This window comes from Puma concolor, chromosome B2 (assembly GCF_028749965.1).
Source record: "Puma concolor isolate L17-30 chromosome B2, mPumCon1.1.hap2, whole genome shotgun sequence".
Classification (NCBI taxonomy): Eukaryota; Metazoa; Chordata; class Mammalia; order Carnivora; family Felidae; genus Puma; species Puma concolor.
Genome location: NC_141671.1, coordinates 135,869,368 through 135,892,479, shown reverse-complemented (window position 1 = coordinate 135,892,479; position 23,112 = coordinate 135,869,368). Strand labels below are relative to the sequence as shown.

The 23,112-nt window shown below is 43.9% G+C and overlaps 1 protein-coding gene and 1 pseudogene across 8 annotated transcripts in view; both read right to left on the bottom strand.

Moving 5' to 3' along the window:
• SASH1 (SAM and SH3 domain containing 1) overlaps window positions 1-23,112 on the bottom strand; it is a 336,056-nt gene that overhangs the window by 71,795 nt on the left and 241,149 nt on the right. For 6 of the 7 annotated variants that reach the window (XM_086708085.1, XM_086708087.1, XM_086708086.1 and 3 more), the window contains exons 5-8: window positions 13,938-13,978; window positions 11,562-11,648; window positions 9,131-9,243; window positions 1,413-1,514 (exon numbers count right to left, since the gene is read on the bottom strand). In XM_086708085.1, the coding sequence (XP_086564211.1) occupies window positions 1,413-1,514; window positions 9,131-9,243; window positions 11,562-11,648; window positions 13,938-13,978 (343 nt within the window). Of the gene's footprint in view, window positions 1-1,412; window positions 1,515-9,130; window positions 9,244-11,561; window positions 11,649-13,937; window positions 13,979-20,571; window positions 21,312-23,112 lie in introns of those variants that run through there. The other variant, XM_086708089.1, reaches the window with a different exon arrangement.
• On the bottom strand, window positions 4,206-6,582 carry LOC147581279 (lanosterol 14-alpha demethylase pseudogene; annotated as a pseudogene). Its single transcript, XR_015251629.1, has 2 exons — window positions 5,673-6,582; window positions 4,206-5,445 (listed from the first exon to the last, which is right to left on the bottom strand). The product of XR_015251629.1 is annotated as a lanosterol 14-alpha demethylase pseudogene (transcript).

The window sequence follows — 23,112 nt, the reverse complement described above, 5'->3', positions numbered from 1 at the left end:
AAGGACGCCAAGACCATTTAATGAGGAAAGAACAGTCTTTTCAACAAATAGTTCTGGGAAAACTGGGTTATCTATCTACAAAAAATGAAGTTGGACCCATATGTTACATCATATATAAACATTAACTTTAAATGGGCCGAAGACCTAAACTTAAGAGCTGAAACTATAAAGCTCTTAAAAGAAAATGGGACAGGATGTGTGGGTGGCTCAGTCGATTAAGCATCCTACTCTTGGTGTCAGCTCAAGTCATGATCCCAGGGTCGTGGGATCGAGCTCCGCATCGGGCTTCATGCTGGGTGTGGACACTGTCAAGACAGTGAAAAAGGCAACCCCAAAATGAAAGAAACTATTTACACATCGTGCTTCTGAGAGATTAATAGCCAGAATATGCAAAGAACGCCTGTAATTCAACAGCCAACAATAAAACAACCCAATTCAAGAATGAGCAAAGAACTTGAATGGACATTTAAGGAATATATATATACTTTCTCATTACCATTTTATACCCCTTAGGATAGCTATTAACAAAAAAGGGGGAAATTGCAAGTGTTGGTGAGAAGTACAGAACTGGAACTTTCACACATTGCTGTCAGAAATATATAATGATTCAACCACTGTGGAAAACAATAGAGTGGTTCCTTACAAAAGTAAACATATAATTAACATGTGATCTAGAAATTTTACTCCAAGAGACACACTGAAAAGAAGTGAAAGCAAGGACTCAGATATTTGTATACCAATGTGCACAGCACCATTTTTCACAACAGCCAAAAGGTAGAACACCCAAGTGTCAATTAGCAGATAAATGGATAAACAAAATGTGGTCTATCTATATGGTGGCATATTATTTATCCTTAGAAAAGGAATGAACTTCTGGCATGGGCCGCAAGGTGGATGAACCTTGAAAACATTATGCTACATGCAATAAACCCAACACAGAAGGACAAAGACTGCGATCCCATGTACATAAAGGACCTAGAATAGTCAAATTTCATAGGGATAAAAAGTAGAGTGGTGGTTTCCCAAAATGAGGGAAAGGGAGTTACTGTTTAATAACTATGGAATTTCTGTTTTGGATGATGGAAAAGTTCTGGAAGTAGATTTTGGTGATGATTGCACAGCATTCGTGCTTAATGCCACTTAACTGAATACTAATCGAACTGAAAGTGCTTAGAAGATTAAATGTTAAGTTACACAGAATTTACAACTAAAAAACAGAGCATGACTAGCACTGTTTGGACTGCAGGTAAGTCTATCAAGCAAAGAAAACTGAGTAATGTGTCAGAAGAGACACTTATCTTCAGATCTGGGTGGGACCTGGTAGATGCAGAAAGAAGTCCAAAGGCAGAAACTGCCTAAGATCTACTGTCTGGTAGAAGTGGGCGAGATGCTCAAAGAGACAGCAAACTTACGTTGCAGTTTGATGAGCCATCGAACGTCGGGTAGGAACCGTCTGGCCAGTCGGCAGGGTCCAAGGCCGCTGACTGCCGGTGCTGGGCCTCATACTCTTTGAGCTACAACAAGAGAAAATGAAAGATTGAAATGAAAATAACGGCCAGCGCTGTCTACCAAGCAGCAGAGAGAATGTTCTGGGCACCTTCTTCATGCCACTGCTGGGGTCTCAGTGCCGGCCAAAGACGAGGTTCTCGAAACTGAGAGGGAAACGGGCGGCCTGCCCTGTGATTTTTCATCTACACCAACCTGACGGGCACAACGGACTCTTTGTATCCTGTGTTCTAAAAAGAACCTTGATTTTCACTCCAAGGTCCTCCAGCATCAACACTGATCTTTCTCAGTTCAATTATAAGTTCAAAAACAGAAATTGTCTGTAAGGTGGCCTCTGAATTACTTCTCTTTGTAGAAGACACAATGGGGTAGACTATGGACATTTTGATAAGACACAGGTGGAAGCCGGAAATGGACTTTCTAAAATCACTTGCTTTCCTTGTTCTAGACTGCTTCAAGTTACCAGTTACATGTTATCACCTAACAAACATTATGGGCTTTATTGGAGAACCTTGTGGATGAGAGGAAAATAACCAACTATCTAGAATATATTCAGAGACTAATCTAAAGTTTGGGTTTAGACACTAGGTTTCTACTTTCTGAAATAGAAAGACAAGTGAGATATTATAAGAAATTGGCAAATTTTAAGGCAACAGAATTCGATGAAATGTCTTTTAGAATGGCAAATGTGAGAAGTTCCAAGTGTGTTTTCATAAAACATGTAGAAATTTAACTCTGCAACAAAATACACCGAAGTTGCCATTGTGTTAAAATTCTATTATAAAGTAGTTTTTAGATACAAATTTAAGATACTGATTAAATCAGTTCCATAAATCAAGACACCAGAAAACCAGAAATGATCTGACCTAATAGCCCAGGAGATGGTAACATGACTGTCTTCAACCTATAGGAGCTACACAGATGTAGCAAAGTCATCATGTTGACAATATCCCTCGAGGGAAAAGCAACTTTCTGAAGTATCACTCCTACCAGGAAATTCTTTTCTGTGCATACTTGTGACGGGAGACAGACTGGGGAAGGCAGATCATAGTGATTAATTGGCTGCAGAACCAATCGGGAACCCCTGGGCCAATTACATAACTCCTCCGTGCCTCAGTTTGAAAATGAGGATGACAGAAAACTATCTCACGAAACAACTACCACTATCACTTAATACAACAAAACTCTTAGCACACTGAACGCATGCAACAGACTCAGTATGAGCATAGTATTATCACCACCCTTGTGGTTTCAGATCAAAGAGAACTCAAAGTTCACATCAACTCCAAGAGTTTGAGCTTTTGCTCTTTGCCTATATCATTTTAATACATTTTAGTACATTTAATATCATTTTAGTACATTAGGGGCATTATTTTTACTCTAATATTTATAGTACATTTATGTAGGAGAATGCTCTTTCCTGGGGCTCCTGGGTGGCTCAGTCGGTTAAGTGTCCAACTTCGGCTGAGGTCATGATCTCACAGTTTGTGGTTCAAGCCCCACATCGGGCTCTGTGCTAACAGCTCAGAGCCTGGAGCCTGCTTCAGATTCTGTGTCTCCCTCTCTCTCTGCCCCTCCCCCACATTACAAAAAATTAAAAAATAAAATTCTATGTTTTAGAGTTATAAAACAGGATCTCTAAAAAGAATTTTAAGTGCATTTTACAAGGGGAAAACCTAACCTGATTTTATATACATATATATATATATATATATAAATGTGTGTGTGTGTGTGTACATATATATATATATATATATACACATAAATATATATATGTAACTACTCTTTTATATTCCACTTTGCTCCCAAAGAAGCTCTGACTTAAATATAACTTCATGGAAGAAAGACAATTGATTTCATTTGAGAACTTAGATCTTTTAAAGCAAATGTATAGTTTTAAAACAATGACAGAAGTATGTGTGTGCACGTGTATATGTGTGTGTGTGCACGTGTATGTGTGTGTATGTGTGCACGTGCGTGTGTGTCTGTCTCAGGAGGAAATACTTTCACATCTCTTCTAAAGCAAATGTATAGTTTTAAAACAATGACAGAAGTATGTGTGTGCACGTGTATATGTGTGTGTGTGCACGTGTATGTGTGTGTGTGTGTGCGCACACGTGCATGTGTGTCTGTCTCAGGAGGAAATACTTTCACATCCTATTTTCTTAAGTCCCATAGTTTGCTCATACTTGAAGTCTAGGACATGATTCCTAGAGGGATGGCCACCTTTAGTAGGTTAATGCTTACTCTATTTTTAAAACCTTTGAGGAGATACTAAAATGTCCCATTTCTACAAGAAAAGAACATTTATATTATATCTAATCTAAATCCCCTCCAGCTGCAATTTAACTTCATTTCCTTTTATTCTGTCCTCAGTAGAGATTAAAACAAAATAAACAAAACACTCTTCAGTACATCCTTAAGAGTTGTTGTTTAATCATCCTTCATATACTTGGAGACAGTGATTAAGTTCTTTTCTGCTTCTTCTCGGAGATAAATCTTTACCATTTTTCACCCATGGGATCTATTTTAAAAACCCCATAATCATTTTGTTGTTTTCCTATGGATTCTCTCCATAAGCCTCTGTAGTTGTCCAAATCTCTGTGATTGATCACAGTTGCTGCTGCAAGGAAATAATTTAATAATATATATAGGTTCCCAGTTTATAAGTGTGAGCTCTGGTATACCAGATGCGACAGGATTCATTTCCCAGAGGTATCTAGAAGGCTGTCTCCTCCTCCCCAATCAGCTTTAAGCCTCTCTTTCTCTGGCAGGACAACTTTACAAGGCAATTCACCTTCCAGGGCTCCCTACTCCCTAGGGGATGGTTCTGAAGCTAGATTTCTCCTAAAATCGCATCTCTGTCCAGATTTTTCCTCTGGCTCTTCTTAGCGGCAGTCAAGTCAGCAACAAACATTGAGCCCCCCCCCCCACTTTTTTTTTTAATAAACCCCAAAGACTTTATTTAGGACTTTCACACAGATATGACCTTATGGAAACAGCCACATGTTTTCCAGATGCATAAATATGTAATATTTAGTAATTGGATCAAGTTACATGAGTAGTCTTTTGTATTGATAATTATATTTTAGGAAATATGATTATTAAATCATGGTTACAGCTCTCCCTCAATTTCCTATAGACAGTGCTTCCAGGTAAAATGTCAAAGGACATTTTTCTATGACATAGCTCCATCATGCTGAGCATTATTGTTCCAAAGCAAGAGAGTTCTCTTCTAGCCAAAACTTTAGAACTGAGTTTATTCCCTACCCACCCATCCTCACACACCACAGAAAGTAACCTGATAAATGAATAGCCTGTGGATTCCAAGTATCTCAGAACTATCCCAAGATGTGAACACCCTGAACTTACTTACCAAGAGTTATGTATGCTTTTAAAATTAGCACCTGGGGGGCACCTGGGTGGCTCAGTTGGTTAAGTGTCCAACTTCGGCCCAGGTCATGATCTCACAGTTTACGGGTTTGAGCCCTGCATTGGGCTCTGTGCTGATGGCTCAGAGCCTGGAGCCTGCTTCCGATTCTGTGTCTCCCTCTCTCTCTGTCCCTCCCCCGCTCACACTCTGTCTCTCTCCCCTTCAAAAAAATATTTTTTTTTAAAAAAATTAGCACCTGGAAGTTGTAGTATATAGAATATGCTAATTACCTAGACCCCTCCCAATTTTTTTTTTTTTACTAATAAGCTTGACTTCGCTAAAGCATATGTAGTAAGTATCCACCACAAAACTATTAGAAAATGTTTGAAGTGCCGTTAGATTTGATGGAACTATTCAGTTAACAAAATATAAAAACCCTAAGTTAAGCCACTGTCTGTTTAAATTACACATTCAAAAAAATATACAGAGTTGTTTCATAAAGGTCATTCTCTTCAAATGCTGCTTTGCGGCTTACAGTGGTGTTTCACATATTAATTCCTTGTAGCCTTTTTCTTTTTTTTCAACGTTTATTTATTTTTGGGACAGAGAGAGACAGAGCATGAACGGGGGAGGGGCAGAGAGAGAGGGAGACACAGAATCGGAAACAGGCTCCAGGCTCTGAGCCATCAGCCCAGAGCCTGACGCGGGGCTTGAACTCCCGGACCGCGAGATCGTGACCTGGCTGAAGTCGGACGCTTAACCGACTGCGCCACCCAGGCGCCCCCCTTGTAGCCTTTTTCATTTTGATCTCAGTTGGTATCGACAACTGGGATTTTCAGGTGTGTGAATCATGGCTGTATATAAAACATCCATCAATGAGATCAAATTCATATAAACAAAGCATAACGGACCAACCTGTCTTTGACATTACACAAAATGTTCCCAATACAAGGATGTACCGGGGGATATTCCCAGCTCCAAACAGCTCACAGGCAAATTTCTCTCCTAATCCTGGGTTGTCCCCTCAGGGGTAACATTTAGATGTTCTACCCACGGGTCTTAAGGTGTCTGATTGACAGTGAGAGAAACCTACACCCGATGTCCTGAAGGACCATTCTCATTGAGAGGTTCAAGTCAAAGGGTTTTCTTTTAATACCACGACCAAGTAAATTTAGCTCCTTGACCTGGTCATTAAAGAGGCAGATCCTTTCCACAGACTATTATCTGCTCTAAATAATGTCTTGCTTCAAGTGTGCTGTCTCTGGCCAATGCAGCAGCCCATCCAGGCACTAGTAGCTGAAGACGTATGCTGCCCTATCGAGGGCAGGCCAAAGGGCTTCCCTGCTACTTCATCATCTGGCAAAGGACACCCATCTTAGCGTGCAGAATCTCGTAAAGTTTGGAGAACGTCATCGGTTTTGTTCTTCACCAAAACCTGTGCTTCTGGATCGCCTTACAGAAAATATTTTTGACCTCTTGATGGAGCTCTGCCTCGAGATTCGGCAAGGCTGCCCACCTGGGAACAGACGGACGGCACGGCTAAATCCTCCACCCCAATCCACACACCGCCGTGTCACCTTCGCGTGGCGTTAACTTCTGATTTCCTTTCCTGTAAACAATGGCTAGCTGGTAAAATGATCGGCTCGGACAGAGCTTCGAATTAACTTTTCTCTCCAACTTTGAAAATACTTCTTTGTTGTTTTTCAAAGTAGAGACATGTGCCACCTAGTCTACGGGCTTCTCACCCTGAACGCACCCGATCTCGCCTGATCTCGGAAGCCAAGCAGGGTCAGGCCTGATTATTACTTGCATGGGAGAAATGTGCTACCTAAAACTGACCATGTTAAGGCCGCTTTTTAGAAAGTTTGTATTTATTTTGAGAGAGAGAAAGAGAGAGTGCACGCGTGTGCGCACACATGAGCGGGGGAGGAGCAGAGAGAGAATCCCAAGCAGGCTCCACTGTCCGCGTGGAACCTGACATGGGACTCGAACCCCCGAACCGTGAGGTCATGACCTGAGCCGGAATCAAGAATCAGAACCTCAACCAACTGAGCCACCCAGGCGGCCCAAGGCCACTTTTAATATTTTCTTCTGCTCCCGGAAAACTGGATTAGGTACATCGCATGCAACTCCCTTTCCAAACACAGGTGTGGCCAGACGACTGTAGACATCGTCTGCATTCTGATCTTCATTTTCATGATTAAAAGGGCAAGGCGAGCGGCATTTCTCCCCAGAAGTAAACATCTCGCCTGTCGCGGTAAAACTAAATGCAGGTTCGTGTTTCTCACATGCATCTTCTAGGCATCCGGTTGGACATTTCCCCAAATGCCATGCCATGTTCAAGGAACGGAACTGGAAAGAAAATACACGGAGGACTCTGTGTCTCCGCTGGCAGCTGGGCCAGGTGGCCAGAGGGGTGGGGGAGGAGGGAGACCGGGCCGAGTGTGAAAGGGGATCTGCAGCAAGGACAAAGGGTTGGCACCTGTCATCTGTTCCATCGCTGGCCCAGCACTACTTTGGTCCACCAGGGACACTGCAGGCCGAGGTCACCTCCAGTTTTTCGAGTGGACGGAGCAAGAGAAGTCAGCAGATGGGCGTCTGAAGGTGGCCTTGGCCTTCAGGCCTCCTGCTACACCCAGTCCCACCTCCCATTCCTTTCAAGTGCTTTTTCTCCCCGCCATAATTGTCTCAGCAATAAATTAACGTGTTTTTTTTTTTTTTTTCTTTTAAACTGTTGAGGTTTAGAGTCAGGTACACTAAACTAAATTGAGGGTTCCTGTCACAGTTTCAAGGTTTCAGGTCTTTAAGATTCTACTTCGTGGTCTAGTCTTAACACACTAAATGGTTCCTTGGTGACTTAAAAGTTTTCGTTTGTTTCTAAACCTGCCGAATTTATCACTGTCTACACAGCACCAAACCAGCTGATCAAAGTGGAAACCCAAGAGTCCATCAGTCAGTTGGTTTGGCAACAACCAAGTAGGAAATCTCTTAATAACTGTGACCTCTTGCTACCCCAGTCCCCTAAGGGTTAATTAGGTTCTTTTAGTGCTCTATTTAACTCTCAGCAAAAAGTGTGTGCCACACTAAACTGTAATTAATATCTACTTAGAAATAAAAGGAAGCAAAAGTTTAAAGTAGACCTAAAGTGGGGCGCCTGGGTGGCGCAGTCGGTTGAGCGTCCGACTTCAGCCAGGTCACGATCTCGCGGTCCGGGAGTTCGAGCCCCGCGTCGGGCTCTGGGCTGATGGCTCAGAGCCTGGAGCCTGTTTCCGATTCTGTGTCTCCCTCTCTCTCTGCCCCTCCCCCGTTCATGCTCTGTCTCTCTCTGTCCCAAAAATAAATAAACGTTGAAAAAAAAAATTAAAAAAAAAAATAAATAAAAAAAAATAAAGTAGACCTAAAGCTTAACTTTTAGGTTATTCAAAGTTTCATTTGTGATAGTCTCTTACGGAACCGACGTTTGCAATGGTTGTCCTATATTAAATTTTACTCGGCTTTTTATTTACTAATTTTTTGTCCTTATTACGTTCTTATCAATCTTTTGATGAGGCTTGTGAATTTTGCCATGGCATTCAGAGAGTCATTTTCCTCGTTAAAGTGGTCCACAGCTCAAAACTATTTGCCATTCATTTATTCATGTAGTCGCTGAAGATGGAAATCAAAACTTACAACATGGAATGCGTGTATTAAGTAAAGAGAGTGGAATCAGAATTTTATCCGATAACATAGGTACCTGATGACCGCCACCAAAGTATCATCAAAACGCTATTTTCATCTATTCCTGTACCCTCTGAGGCACCGGTTTTAGTCCCCTACAGCTGCGATAACAAACTGCCATAGAGCAGGTGGCTTAAAAACAACAGAAATTCCTCATCATTCTGGAGGCTAGAAAGTCCCAGATCAAGGGGATGGCAGATTTAATGTGTGGTAAGGACCTGCTTCCCGGTTCACAGATAGCAATGTTCTCACCATGGGTCTTCACATGGGGGAAGGGGTGTGGGAACTCTCTGGGGCCTCTTTTATAAGCTCACTCAGTCTATTCATGAGGACTCCACCCTTAGAACCTAAGTACCCCCAAAGGCTTTCCCTCCAAATAACACGGCATTGGGCATGGGAATTTAATATATGGATCTGGGGGTTGTGGTGGGGAGGGCGGACGTAAACATTCAGGCTTCAGCAGTCCCCAAACATTGTTCCATGTCAGGGGGGCCGAGGACTCACAAATGTAAACCAAATCATCTATGCTCTTACCCTTGCAAGTGCTTCCTCAATGGTGATCATCTTCTCCTTGACCATCATCATCAGCTGAATCCGTTCCTCATCACTCATTGTTATCTCGCTGGCCACGTAGCCCACATCTTCTCCTAGAGATTGAAGACAAAAGACCGGAATGAAGAAAAAAGAGAAAACACAATGCTAATCCTGAAAGTTCCTCGTTCGTTCCGGGCTAGAGAAGGAGGTAATTCAAGGGCACTGTGTAGCACGGTACGTTACTGGAGCAAGAGAAGCAGTAACGGGCTACTTTCGAATAAGCCAACGAGTCTATCTTATCGAGAAATAGGCTCCGAGAGCCTATGGACGTTACCATAGACACAGACCCTTCAAAATGATCAGAGCCTTTGTGATGGAGGGTCTAGCAGAGGAGTTTTGGAAGAAAGCTGACAGGAAGTCTGGAATAGCAGTGGGGGATGGAGACCTAATTTAAAGACCTGCTTAGAGCCGATAAGCATTCCAAAGCTCCTTTGGCTATGGTCCTCTGTGTCCTTCCATTTCAAATATGAACAAGAGGAAAGTTTTTTGGGGAGGGGACGGAGGGACCCCTCTTTCACGACACAGAACTTGAAGGTCACAGAGTCAGCGGCAGAACAAGACCTACAGCCCGGTGAGACCCTAGATTCTTCCTAAACCGTGTGACTGTCGTTCCTCACAGGAGAAGCACAAATAAATACAGTCGCAGGGATGCGGCATTTTGGTTCACTGGAGGGAAGGTTATCATATATGTATACATCTGAAAGCCTCGTCATAAATACGCATCCAAACTGGGAGGGAACTCAGCTTGCCACTCAAAACTGAAGGCAGCCAGAACTGCTCGGAGCCATCCTCGCTAGGATCCTTCCAAAGTGCTTTCCCGCAAAGCCAACGGATGGCCGCTGCCTGTAATATACGTGAGCCACGTTGGCTTGTGTGCTTTTGGTCAGCGTGTGAGGCTGTAATGAAACAGACTGGGAACAAGCCCACACTCCGGTCGCTCAACTTTCTCCTGCCCGATCTTTCTTACGCATACTTTGCCAGCTTCGGTGTCACTAGGATGCTGGGCTATGGCTAAATTTGCCCTTGGTCTAGAGGGACAGTACAAGAGTCCGGCCGCAGATCGGCAGGAACCCGCTGCAGTCGGGGCAACCCTGGAATTCACGTTCCCCCGGGTTTCCCTATCTCATTTCCATTTTGTAATCAATCAGTCCAGAAATACCACTCACACTCCCTTCGCCACTCATCTACTTGTCCGGAAGAATAATAGCGTGTGCTGGGTGAGGAGACAAGCCTGCTGGTTTGATTCATTTTACTATCTGCGTCGCCTCCGATGGTGGATTTGTTTTTGTTTTTGTGTGTGTGTTTTTTTTAAATCCACACGCGCCAGCAAACTATTGGCTTCCTCCCTCCCCCCATCCCTTTCTCGCTCTCTTTTTCCTTTCCTTTCTTTCTAAATAAGACTTTGTTGGGATCCAAGGCTTACTCTGCATCCCAAGTGATCCTGGGTGCGTACCAAAAGGAAACACTGGCAATGTCGAAGCGTCCTAGCTTTAGGGCAGGACAACTGAAATGGCCCCACCGAATGTTGCCGAGGACCCAGGTGCGCTAACCGGTGTACGTGCTGTCCCTGTCCGCTTTTCTCATTTCCGTGTGTCCCAATGACTGGGGAAGCATTCTGAACAGGGTAGGACGCTACGACTTTGTAAAAGAAAACAAACAGTGTCACTGGTGAGCAACTGAAAGTTTTCATCTCATGATAACCTCATTCGGCTGGACCGGAATCCAGAAGTGGCTTTGTTTTCTGTTTCTGTTCCCTCTCTGAATACTGGGGAAACATAAATTACATAACGGGGCCGCAAAGGGACGACATATTTACTTACTATATAAACAACAACAAAGACACGGCCAAGAGGAGGGCAGGACTCCCTTCACAAAGCCGCCCAGGCAAATTCCCATGATGTCAGACCGTTAGAGTTTCCCAACCCCTAACTGTCCCTGCCACAGAGAAGCGTCGCAAGTTCAGAAGACTGCAAAGGCCCCAAGTGGCAGGACTGGGTGGGGGGTGGGTCCAACCCTAACAAATGCTATGGCTTTCTAGACCCTTTTAGGATAGATCTTGGTGGGTCAAGATCTTCTTGAGGTTGGCGCGACCGAGAAAACAAAAGATTTGGTCTTTGCTGTCAGACCTATGAAAAGGAAGATTGGCCAGACTCTTCTCATCTTATTTTCTTTGATTTAAAAAACAAACAAAACAAAAAAACACCACCGGGGTGAAGTCTTAAAGTAATGAAGGCAATGTCAGAGAAGTTGAAGACTTTACGAGCCCAGGCAAAGAGTCACTGACACTCTAGCGTGCAGTTAGACCAGTGGCACAGGGCTTCCCTGAATTTGAGAGCTAAAGGGACCTACTGTCCGTCAGCTGTAACAGTACCTTTTGAAGTCTGTCTCATTATTCCTTTCTGGTTCTTTCGGAAGTTCTGCCAGAAATACTTATTTTTCTTCTTCCAATCTCCTTTTCCTTTAAAAACAAAAGTGGGGGGGGGGGGGAGGCACAAGCAATAAATTCATTAATAACAAAAGTAGCCTCTTCTTTAGAATTCAAAGCTTATAAGAATACTTTGATTTCACAAAAAGACAGTTTTTCTCTTTTAGTTTGTGAAAGACTTGGAAATGCCTAAAAAGTTGTTTAAAAGAAATGCAAATTTCCTAGCAGCGAGTAATGGTGCAGTGGGGCTAAGATGAGAAATAAAGAAACATCAAAAAGGCAGGCCAAACACACATTCTTATATTCGCTTTGATGTTGTCTAACTAGGATGTCTAATTCTGCCTCGTCTTGGCTTGTGGTAGATTCTCCCCCTCTGGTCTCAGCCACAATTATTTCGACCTGACCACAAATAGGATGCTTTAAGAAGTTGACTTTGTTTTGCCGTTATCCCTGGTGTGGATCCCCATCTTGACTTCGTTCTGTTATTCCAGATTTAATGAAGAGAACAGAATGGTTGGCATGTCCCGTGGGCATTAGTCAACAAGCTGGTCCCATGGGCCTGTGGGGTTGACCTGCATGCCTTCTCTAGGGTGTGGAGTGCTCGTGGGTGCAGCCGTGGTGTGGGCGGGATGGGAGAGGAGACTTCCACCCCTCTGGCATTCGGGCTACTTGGTGACCTACCGTCTGCAGCTACCCAGGGTTCCATGACAAGAAAAGCAGACTGCCATCCTGCTGTGACCTCTCCCAAATGGGACCCCTCCTCCCTCCCCTCCCCCCCCAACCCCTGACGGTTCTGGGAATAGTCTCACTTGTCTTAACAACAATGTCACTGCCGTGGCCAGACATCTGCAGTGTTCGGTAGGATTCTGATCGTCACTGATACAGAATACCTTTGAAAAGGCAAAAGGAAAGGAAGCGAGCACATAAAAAGAACAGAGTGGGTCTTTATTTAAAAATGAAACGAAGGAGCAGCTCTCACGTAGACGTGGCACGCTCAAAGCAGAGGCTTTGTCACTGTCACCATTTGGTGTCTGGTTGCTCTGCGGCCACTGGAAACAGGACCCAGCAGAGTCATGCGCTGTTGGGTCTCCACAGTCTAGACTGGTGGTGCCAGGCGATATGGCACAAAACAGACGTGTGGAAACCCGTGTCCACAGGGCTCCCGGGCTAGAAAAGGCATCGTGTGTCACAACAAGATGCCCTCATTTAAGTTCCGATACACCCTGGAGCTATGGGATAAAACCCATGCCAGCTAGGCCGAGACTTCCTATGTACTCACAATCTTGAAAGTGACCTTGATGGCACCTGCTGTCTCTGGCTAAACACTGCAGCAAATAACAGCCACGCAGGGTTAAAGCAGAGGTAGGATTATCACTAAGGCAACCTTTCTCTAGGGCAATTAGGGATTATAATGTATTTCTTTTTACTGGAAGGTATACTCCCCCCCCCCACAACCTTCTTCTATTTTAATGCTTCCAAAATGGAGGTACAAATTAAAAAATAAACAATAGCTAACATTTATTGAGCACTTACCATACCCAGGCACTTTGCTAGCTAATGGTTTATTTCATTTGATACGTACAAGGAACATGATGTATTATTGTTTTCCATTTAGTGGATGAGAAAACCAAGGCTTCAGGAGGCAAGAGACTTGCCCAAGGCCATAGCCACTGAATTGGAAGGGTCATGATTCAACTCCCAAGTTGAGACCTGATCTGAGCACTTCTGCTCCTGATCACAATCGACCTTACCAGGCTCACTCTGACCCAAACAGAAAAGGTGTTACTAAATCAAGACTGGATTTTATAATCAAGGAAATATAAGACATGTAACACCTTAATTGTGCATAATATTTGATTCAGAAGTTCCAAATCAGAGAATTCATCCTAGGGACATGATCGGGGATAGGTTCACGGATTTTTAGGATAGTGTCAATTCTCTGAGAGCAAAAATTAGAAGCAACTTAAACGTCCAGCAAAGAAGCGATGGTTGATTGAATTATGGCTCATCCAATATGACGGAATATTATACAGATTTAAATTTTTTTACTGCAAAGAATATTCAATCAACGTGGGAAAATGCTCAGGACCTATTCAATACAAAAAAATTATAATATGTAAAGTATGATCCCAATTATGTTTAAAAGAAAGCCCACACAAATACAGGGCAAAAAAAAAGAAAGGAAAGGTATGTATCGAAATCTTAACAGTGTTTCTTTCTGGGTGGAAACATTCTTTGTGGTTTTTGTTTTTTCACCATTTGGATGTTCTATAAAGTATTAAAATTCTTTTAAGTCATTAAACCAAGAAAAGGAGTACTGACCTACAGAGCCGTCTTCTGAGTTTGACTTAGGAAGAGTGCTCCTAGAAAAAGAAAAAAAAAAAGTCTGATTACCAGGGAGCCTTGCGTTGGTGTGAGAACTGAAAACCCCCCCAATTCGTCTGACCCAGCATCAACACCACCAGCAGAGCCAGGGTAATTCTGATAGGGTGTTTACCACTGCCCTTATCTAGCCAGCTGCTGCTTTTCTAGAAACACACTCATGACCCATTGGTCAACATGTAGTGAAGATTCACTCCAGGGTAAGACCTCCATTGAATGAAGGGAATGGATTTTACTAGATGATCACCGGATAATCCACTTGTGTGAACTATGAACTACATGTTAGGTTATCGCCATCGAGAAGTCTCTTGTGTAAGTGGGGAAGACAAAGCAAATAATAATAAAAATCAAGACCCAACACCATATGCCAGCCCCTTAAGCCAGCAGGTGAGTAAAGTGGTCAGCTGTAGGAGGAATGTAGGAGATCAGATGCTCCAAACAAAAGTTGGGGAGGGGAAACAGTGCGTAGTTTCTGCAGTTGGTTTCTGACAATTCGCAAGCACGCTCTCCACCTTGCTAGATCTTTCTATGTTTGAAGAGAAGCCAGGAAATCTGCTTTTTTTTTTTTTTAAAAGGCGGGGGAAGAGCTCCACATTTTCCAGTGATGGCAAATAATTCAATGTTTGTAAAAATGTGTCCAAGTTAATCAATACATGTCTGGGCACCAAATTTGGCCCACACCCCACCCTACCCTGGCTGCCCGTTTGTGACCGCGGATACAGACAAAAGCCAAAATACCCTGAAACATGAACACAGCCCCAAACCAATCAATTAAGTGTTTCTCTTGCAAACACATGGACAGACACCAACTTAAAGCAAGAAGGGAAGAAATCAAAGAAAGGTAAAATGGGTTCTCTCAAAAAGGTCAGAGTAGAGGTGGAGCGCAGTCTTTCATTAAGTGGGTCCGAAGCCTAGAGGTAAGTGAGTTCAGTGTCCACTTGCTGACAGGGAAAACCAGGAAGAAGGAACCTGCCTCCGCACAGAAGCACAGCTACTCAGGGGTTTATACCTGAATCTTCCCAATACAAGTTCCTCTGCCAGGGAGGAAGGCGGGGGCATCTGACAAAACTCTCCTGGATGTGAGAATGCATGAGAAGACCGAGGTCGGGAGTCTAGAACCGTGTTACCCTGAAGAGGTCAGAGGAAGAGAAGCAGAATAGGCAAATGGTGATCTGCTGCCCGCCTTACAGGTGAAACGACCTCTCGAATTGAAGGTGACCAGAGAGGGCAGGAAGGGCCTTTCTGTCACGCAGGGTCACCTGTGATGGGCCATCTCTCTTTAGAGCAGGTGCATGGATACTAACTGACCGCTGGCTGCCAGGTGAGCACAGAGGCTCAGGCCCCAGCAATCCCTTCAAACCCTCAATGAGAGAAGAGAACTGTTTCCGACTAGCACACGAATCTAACAAACCTCTCCTATCGATGAGGGGAGGGCGGGGGGTGCTAAGAACAGAAGTAGGGGAGGCATCCTCTCATTTGCTGAGGACCACAGCTCGGTCTGAAGTCATGATTTCCCCTTACTGAGATGCTGTGAAGACAGAAAATAAGGAAAATCTACCTCATCATCGAATTGCGCCAGGATTTAGCCCCAAGGATCTACTTACTCTCTGCCCTCCCATCCACACAAAAATGAAAATGACTGAAGATATTTAAAAAGCCATTTCAGTTTTTAATTCATTCAGCAAAAAGGGACTGAATGCTATTACGAGTAAGGTATATGGATGATAAGGAAGAAATGAGACTCTCGATGTAGGGAGGGTGACAAAATGTGAACAAATGAGAAGTACTTGCAAAGGAGAAGGAACAGCAGGAGGAAGGGGAAGGGAGGGCAGGGGTGCAGAAGGAGGAAGAAAAGAAGAAGGAACAGAAGCAGTACAATCAAAGCGCTCAGAGCCACAGAATTACAGGCAAGGCACAATGGCAGCTGAAGAACAAACTATAGACAGTTGGCCAGTTGGCTGGGGATTAAGGCTGAAAACCTTTCTAAAGAAATAATATTTGAGCTAAAGTTTGGGTTCTTAAGTTTTGTAGGTTTTTTTTTTTTTTTTTTTACTCTCGCATTTTGAGCTCAAAGCCATGGTAATATGCATCAGTCCACTCAACTGGTCATGACCTTCCAGCACAGCCATCTATGACTTTTGTCTGCTGCATACAGCAAAAAGAGCACCACATTTATTTTTAAACTCACTCACTCTAAGGACTAGGAGAGTCTTGACCTAATTGCTAAGGATCAAAGATATCAAATATCCCCAGCTCTTGATCAACTGCTTAACTATGTAATAAACTATAAATATGTGAACTTTTGCTTTTTTCTAGAAGAAATCTTTTCATGGGGAAAATGGCCTCAAGAAACATTGATTTTCTTTAGTCCTTTGCTGATTTAGAATAATACACCCTTACTGAGTTGTAAGGAATTTTATTGAATTAAAGGGTTTTTTTAAGTTTATTTATTTATTTTGGGAGAAAGAGTGTGTGAAAGTGGGGGGGGGGGGGGTGGGCAGAGAGAGAGGGAGAGAGAGAGTCCCAAGCAGGTTCACCACTGTCAGCGCAGAGCCCAGTGTAGGGCTTGATCCCACGAACCATGAGATCATGACCAGAGCAGAAATCAAGAGTCAGACGGTTCATCACTCAGCCCCCAGAAGTGGCCCGAGGTTCCACCAGATGGTGAGAGGCCAACAGGGTCATCCCCAGTCACTGGCAACCCAGTTGTCTTTCTCCCAGATGGTGGGCTCTTCCTCTCTGGATAAAATGTATGTAAAATGGACTCTATCCTATTATTTAAAAAAACGCAAAGGCTAACTTCTATTTTCCAACCCATTTTTCATTCTTCCTGCAAAATAAGAACGTCTTCTACTATAAAAATACTCAAGGACCCACACTGCCTAAAAAGAGAAGTTCTCACTACCACACAGCTATCACAAGATATAAATGTGCTTTCCTCTATAAAATTCTAGCTTATAATTTTTTATTTTTATCTACTCTCTTCAATTCATGACACATATTTAAAATTTATCCTCAGGTTTGCACTCTCGATCTCTTCGTTAACGGGTTTCCACTAGTGATTGCGTGCATTTCCCCACATGGCCAGCAGATGGCACTGCAGCTCCTCTATTCATCTTGGCGGTGACAAACGGGGATTTTTATTTTTAACGTTCCGCGAGTTCACAATCTAGACACTGGCCAAAGAACAGCAAGCCAGTGTTTCATAAGTGTGAGGCTCCCCAACTCATCAATGTGCAAAGGGGGAAAACGACATCGTATGAAGTTTAATTTGGACGCAGTGAATTGTCCCTGCAAAGAGAGGCTTGGCAGAGCAGGTGATGCGAAATGCCATCTTTCTCCCTGAGACGGATTATAAAATCTATCCAGCAGGAGCAAAAACCCATGATGTAACCAAATTCCAAATGTGGATGGCAGCAGGTGGAAAGGGTCATTCGCTGATCTCCTGGTGGAAGAAATTAATGCTCGGAAGTCAGTTCCAAAGAGGCCTCCTCACCGCACCTCCTTCTTGCGGCCAGACGCCACAGGCCTGGGACCCACAGGCTGGAAGCAGGTTCGTCAGCCCTTTTCTATCCATCACTTTCACTGTCAACAGGGTAAAAGGGATGGGAACCTCAGCATGGGTTTCTGGGTTTCGATGATGAGGACGCAATAATTAGCATCCCTCTGCGCTCTGAACATCTACTTAAGCATTGAATAATTCGAGTTTCGCATTTAGTCGTTGAACTCGATCTTAGAAGTACCTTTATGTCAATAACTATTAGACCCCAGTGTAAATATTTTTCCTCACGATCCCTAAGCTACTTTAGCCCTCTCTGAACTCACGTTCACTTAAGAAAATTCAATAAACGATTTATGAATGAGATAAAAAGAAAATAAGGGACAGCATCCCTGAACTTAACCAATTCCTTTCATCCTACCTCAATCTTTAGCAAATTCTTTGTTAAGATGTGTCATTCCTTTCTTTTCGCCCACTCATTCATTCTTTCTTTCCTTCAATACACATTCATCCAACTGCCATTATGAGGCTGGCATCCTCTGAGGCATTGAGAATGTAGCAGTAAATAAGACAGGTTAAGATCTCTGTTCTCTTAGAGCTCAGGATGGGCGAGAAGCGAGGTGGGCGGTGTAGATCAAGAAAGGGGGAGAATGTTCGATGGGATGGACAGAGAAGTCTTCTCTCAAGAGGGGAGAGGTGAACAGAGACCCTAAATGATGAGCTGACATGACATGTGCCCCACCCCCGTGGGGAAGGCTGGGCAGGGAGAGAACAGAGGAAGAAAGCAAGAGGTCTCCTCTCACATAGGAAGTTTGAGGTGTTTCTTCAACATCCCCGTGGAGATACTAAAGACACAGTTGGGTATGCGAGTCTAGAGTTCACGGGCATTGCTGAGGACTGGAGATCAGGATTTGGAAATCACTTGCGCATTTAAAGCCAGAAGACCAGCTGAACACAATGAAGAGAAGTGGCAGGAGGCCTGGGCTCAAGGGCAACCCAGTCCTCGAGGTCAGGGAAAGAAGGTGAAGCAGGCAGCGGGACTTAGGAGGAGTCCGTGCGGAGAAGGAAAACCGGGAACACGCTTTCACCCTTCCCGGCTGAAATAACATTAAAATCGGTTTTACGCAAGCTATATTGCTGCCTCAGATGCCAGACAGGGTAAATTCTAGGTTGCTCTGTTTTCTTTTCTCTGGAGTCTGTGGCTTTACAGTAGAGCCCTCCAGGTGGCCACAGACAAGGAGCAACAGACAAAGGTCCAAAGGAGATTCTTTACATTTGTGTGGAATTCTACCTCTTAAAGAAAACACTCTTATCGCCAACCCGATCGCCGATCCCGAGACTACGGAGCGATAATCCGGATAAGGGCACAGAGCCAGGCAGGGGCCTAAGTGGGTTTAGAAGCCACATCTCTGACTCCACAGTCCAGCGCCCCACGCACATCACCCTATCGTTTCTCGTTTACACAAGAGAAATTCGTATTACGTTACATGCGTCCTAACCCTGTTGCTGGGTGAGTTACTAAAATGATAGGCTCAGAAGAACCGGGGAAGACAGCATGTTTTCAACACCAAATGTGAACGTGGCCTATGAGTTTCTTAGAACCAAGTATTTCAAGAGCAGGATCGGGTTATGCTGCTCGTGCAGACTCTGTCTGCGAGTTGACAGGAAAGAGGCCACGTACTTTGGCTCAGGCTCATTTTTCTTCTTACGTCCATTTACATAAATAGTCTCAGGTACCTCTAGGCAAAGGCAACTCCTTCTCTTTGCAACATACTGACTCCGGCACGCAAGCAAAGTGTAACAAATGCCCAAACATAAAAAAGAGTTCCCAAAATAGACCTCATGTTTTTGTTTTGATGGGCTGTCCAGAAAACTTCATTATGAGAGAGAGAGAGAGAGAGAGAGAGAGCGAGAGCGAGAAGCAATAACCTAATTTCTAAGAATGGAACATGTGTTATACGTTACTGGAAAACCTATACTTAAGAGATTTTTAAGTTTCCTTTATCTTGAGTCTCCGGAAATTCACTTCTTCATTAGTTTCTTTCCTGCTGAATTTTGAATCAGGGCTTTTGCTGTGTCTGGGTCCCTTCCTGCATCATCCCAGGCCTGCCAAGGCGGTCCCCAATGCCAGTAGCATTTTCCTCAAGACGCAGAAAAGGGACGGAGACATCTGTGCTATGGAATTGTGCGTGGGAGTGGGAGGGGAAAAGAAGCTGAAAGGGTTGAGGAGCTTTAGAGTAGTTGATTTTTTCTTACGTGTTCATGGGTTTCTTATATGCTGATTATTTCTTCTAAGTTGATATGCCTTCCTTAAATATGACTAACTACTTATATTCACATTTTGCTTATTTCGTAACAAATCATTTTGTAGAAAATAGGTAATTCCTTAAATTTGGTATTTCTTATTATTCTTTGGATATCGAAGATATTTTTCATCATAGGAGCATATCTCCCCTATTTCACAAAAATACGTATAAAACAAATTTCTGTTTACGCTATCTACTGTCTGCTATAAAAATTCAAGGGTCAGCCATGGGACCCCATGGGACCAGAGCCAGGGCAGGAGGGACACAGGGGTCCACCGTGCTAGAGCTGCTCACTCTCAGCGCCAGGCAGGTTTAAGGAGCAAGGGGTCTCTCTTCCTTCACCCTAGATCTGGCCCTTCCCTGCCAACAGCTGCTGGCACATAATAGAACTTAACTTGCAAACTTACTGGCTAGGATTGAAAGTAATTCTGTTGGTCAAATCTGGTGTATTTTTTGAGCTCCAAGATTATTTAGTATCAATGACAACGTTGGTGACACTTTGTCACCCTGGTCAAAACACTCCATGCCTACAGGCCTTTTCTTTCATTTCAGCCTATTCCCAGTCTCTCCTTCTGGCTTTTGTTGCAAGGTCACCTTCGTAAATGATCAAGGCAGGTGTCGGAAGGACCAAACCCAAGGCAACGGCCTGACACAGCCCATGCTCAGCACTCACACACTCAGAGTCAGGCACACCCGTGACAGTGCGGTCACAAATCTAAGCCATGCCTTCCCTCTCACGTCAGGTAGTGATGATAAAATCAGTACCTACCTTAACGGGCTGTTAGAATCACATGAACTTGGCAACTGGCAAGACCCCAGTCAGGGTGACCTCTTACAACTATCACCGGACCCCAAAGGATGAACGCTCTCAGTCTCTGCCCAGAGCCCTGCCACCCTCATTCCACCAACGATGGCCACTAGGCCCTGTGCTCGGCTTAGTTTCTATATTGCCACAGTTCCTCCTTTTAATTTTTTTTTTTTTAGCATTAACTTCCCTCAAATAATCCAGATGGCCATAACAATTCCTCTTCTCAACTGCACTCGGTACGAGCAATTCACATTTTCTCACATCCATTGTTTTTCTCACAATGACTGAATATGACGTCAGTGGGTCTTCATCCACATTGTCCAGCATCATAATATTCCCATTTGCTGATCACCTATCGTCCTCCTTAAACAGTAAGATCTGTACCGATTTAGATTCTTGCATACGGCACAGGATACACGAAATAATTTTTTGATGACGTTGAAGAGATGTTCAGTATGGATGTATATACCACAGGAAATGGTTTGGACCCACCCATCGGGTGATACCAACTCTCCCAAAGAAATGGCAGTGATGTGTGGATATACGATCTCCAAACAACAGTACCATCCGACGTTTATTTCCAATTTGAAGAGGACCTCTTACCCTACCGATCGAGCGCCTGAAAAGTTCTGAAAGGCCATTTAAAAGGTTTGATACTTCAAGCCATGAGTTTTGACATTTTCAACTTTTTTTCTGCCCTACCCCCCTTTTTAAATGATATCTTTGGTGGACAATTGCCATCCGAATCACTGTAGGTGACCCTAGTCATTATATAGGAGACGTTTCCAAAGGGGATCTTATTCAGAAAAATAAGAGAGAGACACAGTCAATCTAGGTACGCAACAACAATCTAACAAAAATAGCAACAATCATTTTTGTTATGCTTCAATCCCCTGCTAATGACATCAGGTACATGGGAGTTCTAGGTATCCACATGTGATCTTTTCTGCTGCAAATCAAGCCTATCTCTCTCTCTTTAACATTAATTTCTCCCAAATAGCTAGGATGGACATAGTGACTCCTGTTCTACTTTTCGATTACACTTTACAAAAGCAACCCATGTTTTTCTTAGAACAGCACTCATGCACGCACGCACATAGACACACCAGCGATTGAATATGATGCCAAGGTAGAGATGGGCAGACGGGAACATTTTCTACAGCCCACTACCCCCGCCCAGACAGCTACCTAACACCATGGCTCATGATGTGGGGTTCTAGAGCCCAACCTCCCGTGTTCAAAGCCCAGCCCTACCATTTACCAACCAGTAACTCGACAAATTACTTTGCCTCAGTGAATCCCAGTTTCCTGCTATGCAAAAGGGATACAATATTACCTATCACGTAGGTTTTCTGGAGATTTCGGTGAACTATAACTTGTATGGTATTTAGAACACGTTTGTACATGTGAAGCGTCACTAACAAGATGCTAGCGGTTAGGACTGCGGGTCTTTTCCTCCAACCAGCTCTCCCTGTGGAGTCAAGTTTCTCTCGGTCCTTCTCAGAGAGCACTTCAGCTTTCTGACATGTAAGGGGCTGGTTCCCTGGCACCTCAGCGGTGGCCAACAGGCTTTCCAGGCCACGAACAGCCTCCATCCTTCTCGAGTCTGAAAATCCGTCACAAAGGTAGACTGAAAGAGATCCGTGTTCCTTCATCCGTGGAATGGTAACTTGTACCAGAAGTGAATGATGCAGGACACCTGCAGAAATTTAAGTCCCATGCCTAAAAATGAGCCAAATGTCATCCCCCCGCCCCATGGTGGAGGGCCACGACCTGGGTGTTTCTCAGCTACAACCTTTCTTGGGCCAGGACTATACAACGGGCAGAGTGTAGAGCTGCACGAGCCCGCAGATGTGGGCCCAGGGCAGGGAGAAGGAGACACGGGAAAGCATACCGTCACCTTCCAAGATTTCCAAAACCCTCCCAGTGGGTCTCCTCTTCTCCATCTGGGCCATGTTATTCTTCGCTTGGCACTTCATGGGCCCGGCCTGTCCAAGAAGCTGATACAAACGTGCTGTGGGGATGGCAGCTTTGATGCTGTAACACTACTGAAAGTAACCATATATATTCCAGCCTTGAGAAGTGACAAATGCCTTCCCAAGTCCTGAACACTTAGTAACTAATCAGAATATTCCTATGACACACCAACCACATGGTGTATGATACTATTTTTTTATGCAAGTTCAGTACGTTTACATAAGTTCGGGGAGTTCAGTAACTGATCGTTCTCATATAAAAACAACCAACAATGATTTTCTTTGCTTGGTATCTACTGTTTGGCGTGGATAATGAAGCCCTCTGCAGCTTGATAAGGGAAATGAATGCAACATGGTCCGTACCTTCCAGGCGTTTACAACATCATGAGGTGCTTCATATTGACGGGTTGTAAGAAAATAGCTGGGGTGCCCGGGTAGAGCAGTCGGTCGGGTGTCCTATTCTTGAGTTAGGCTCAAGGACATCATCTCACGGTTCATGAGATCGAGCCCTGCACTGGGCTCCATG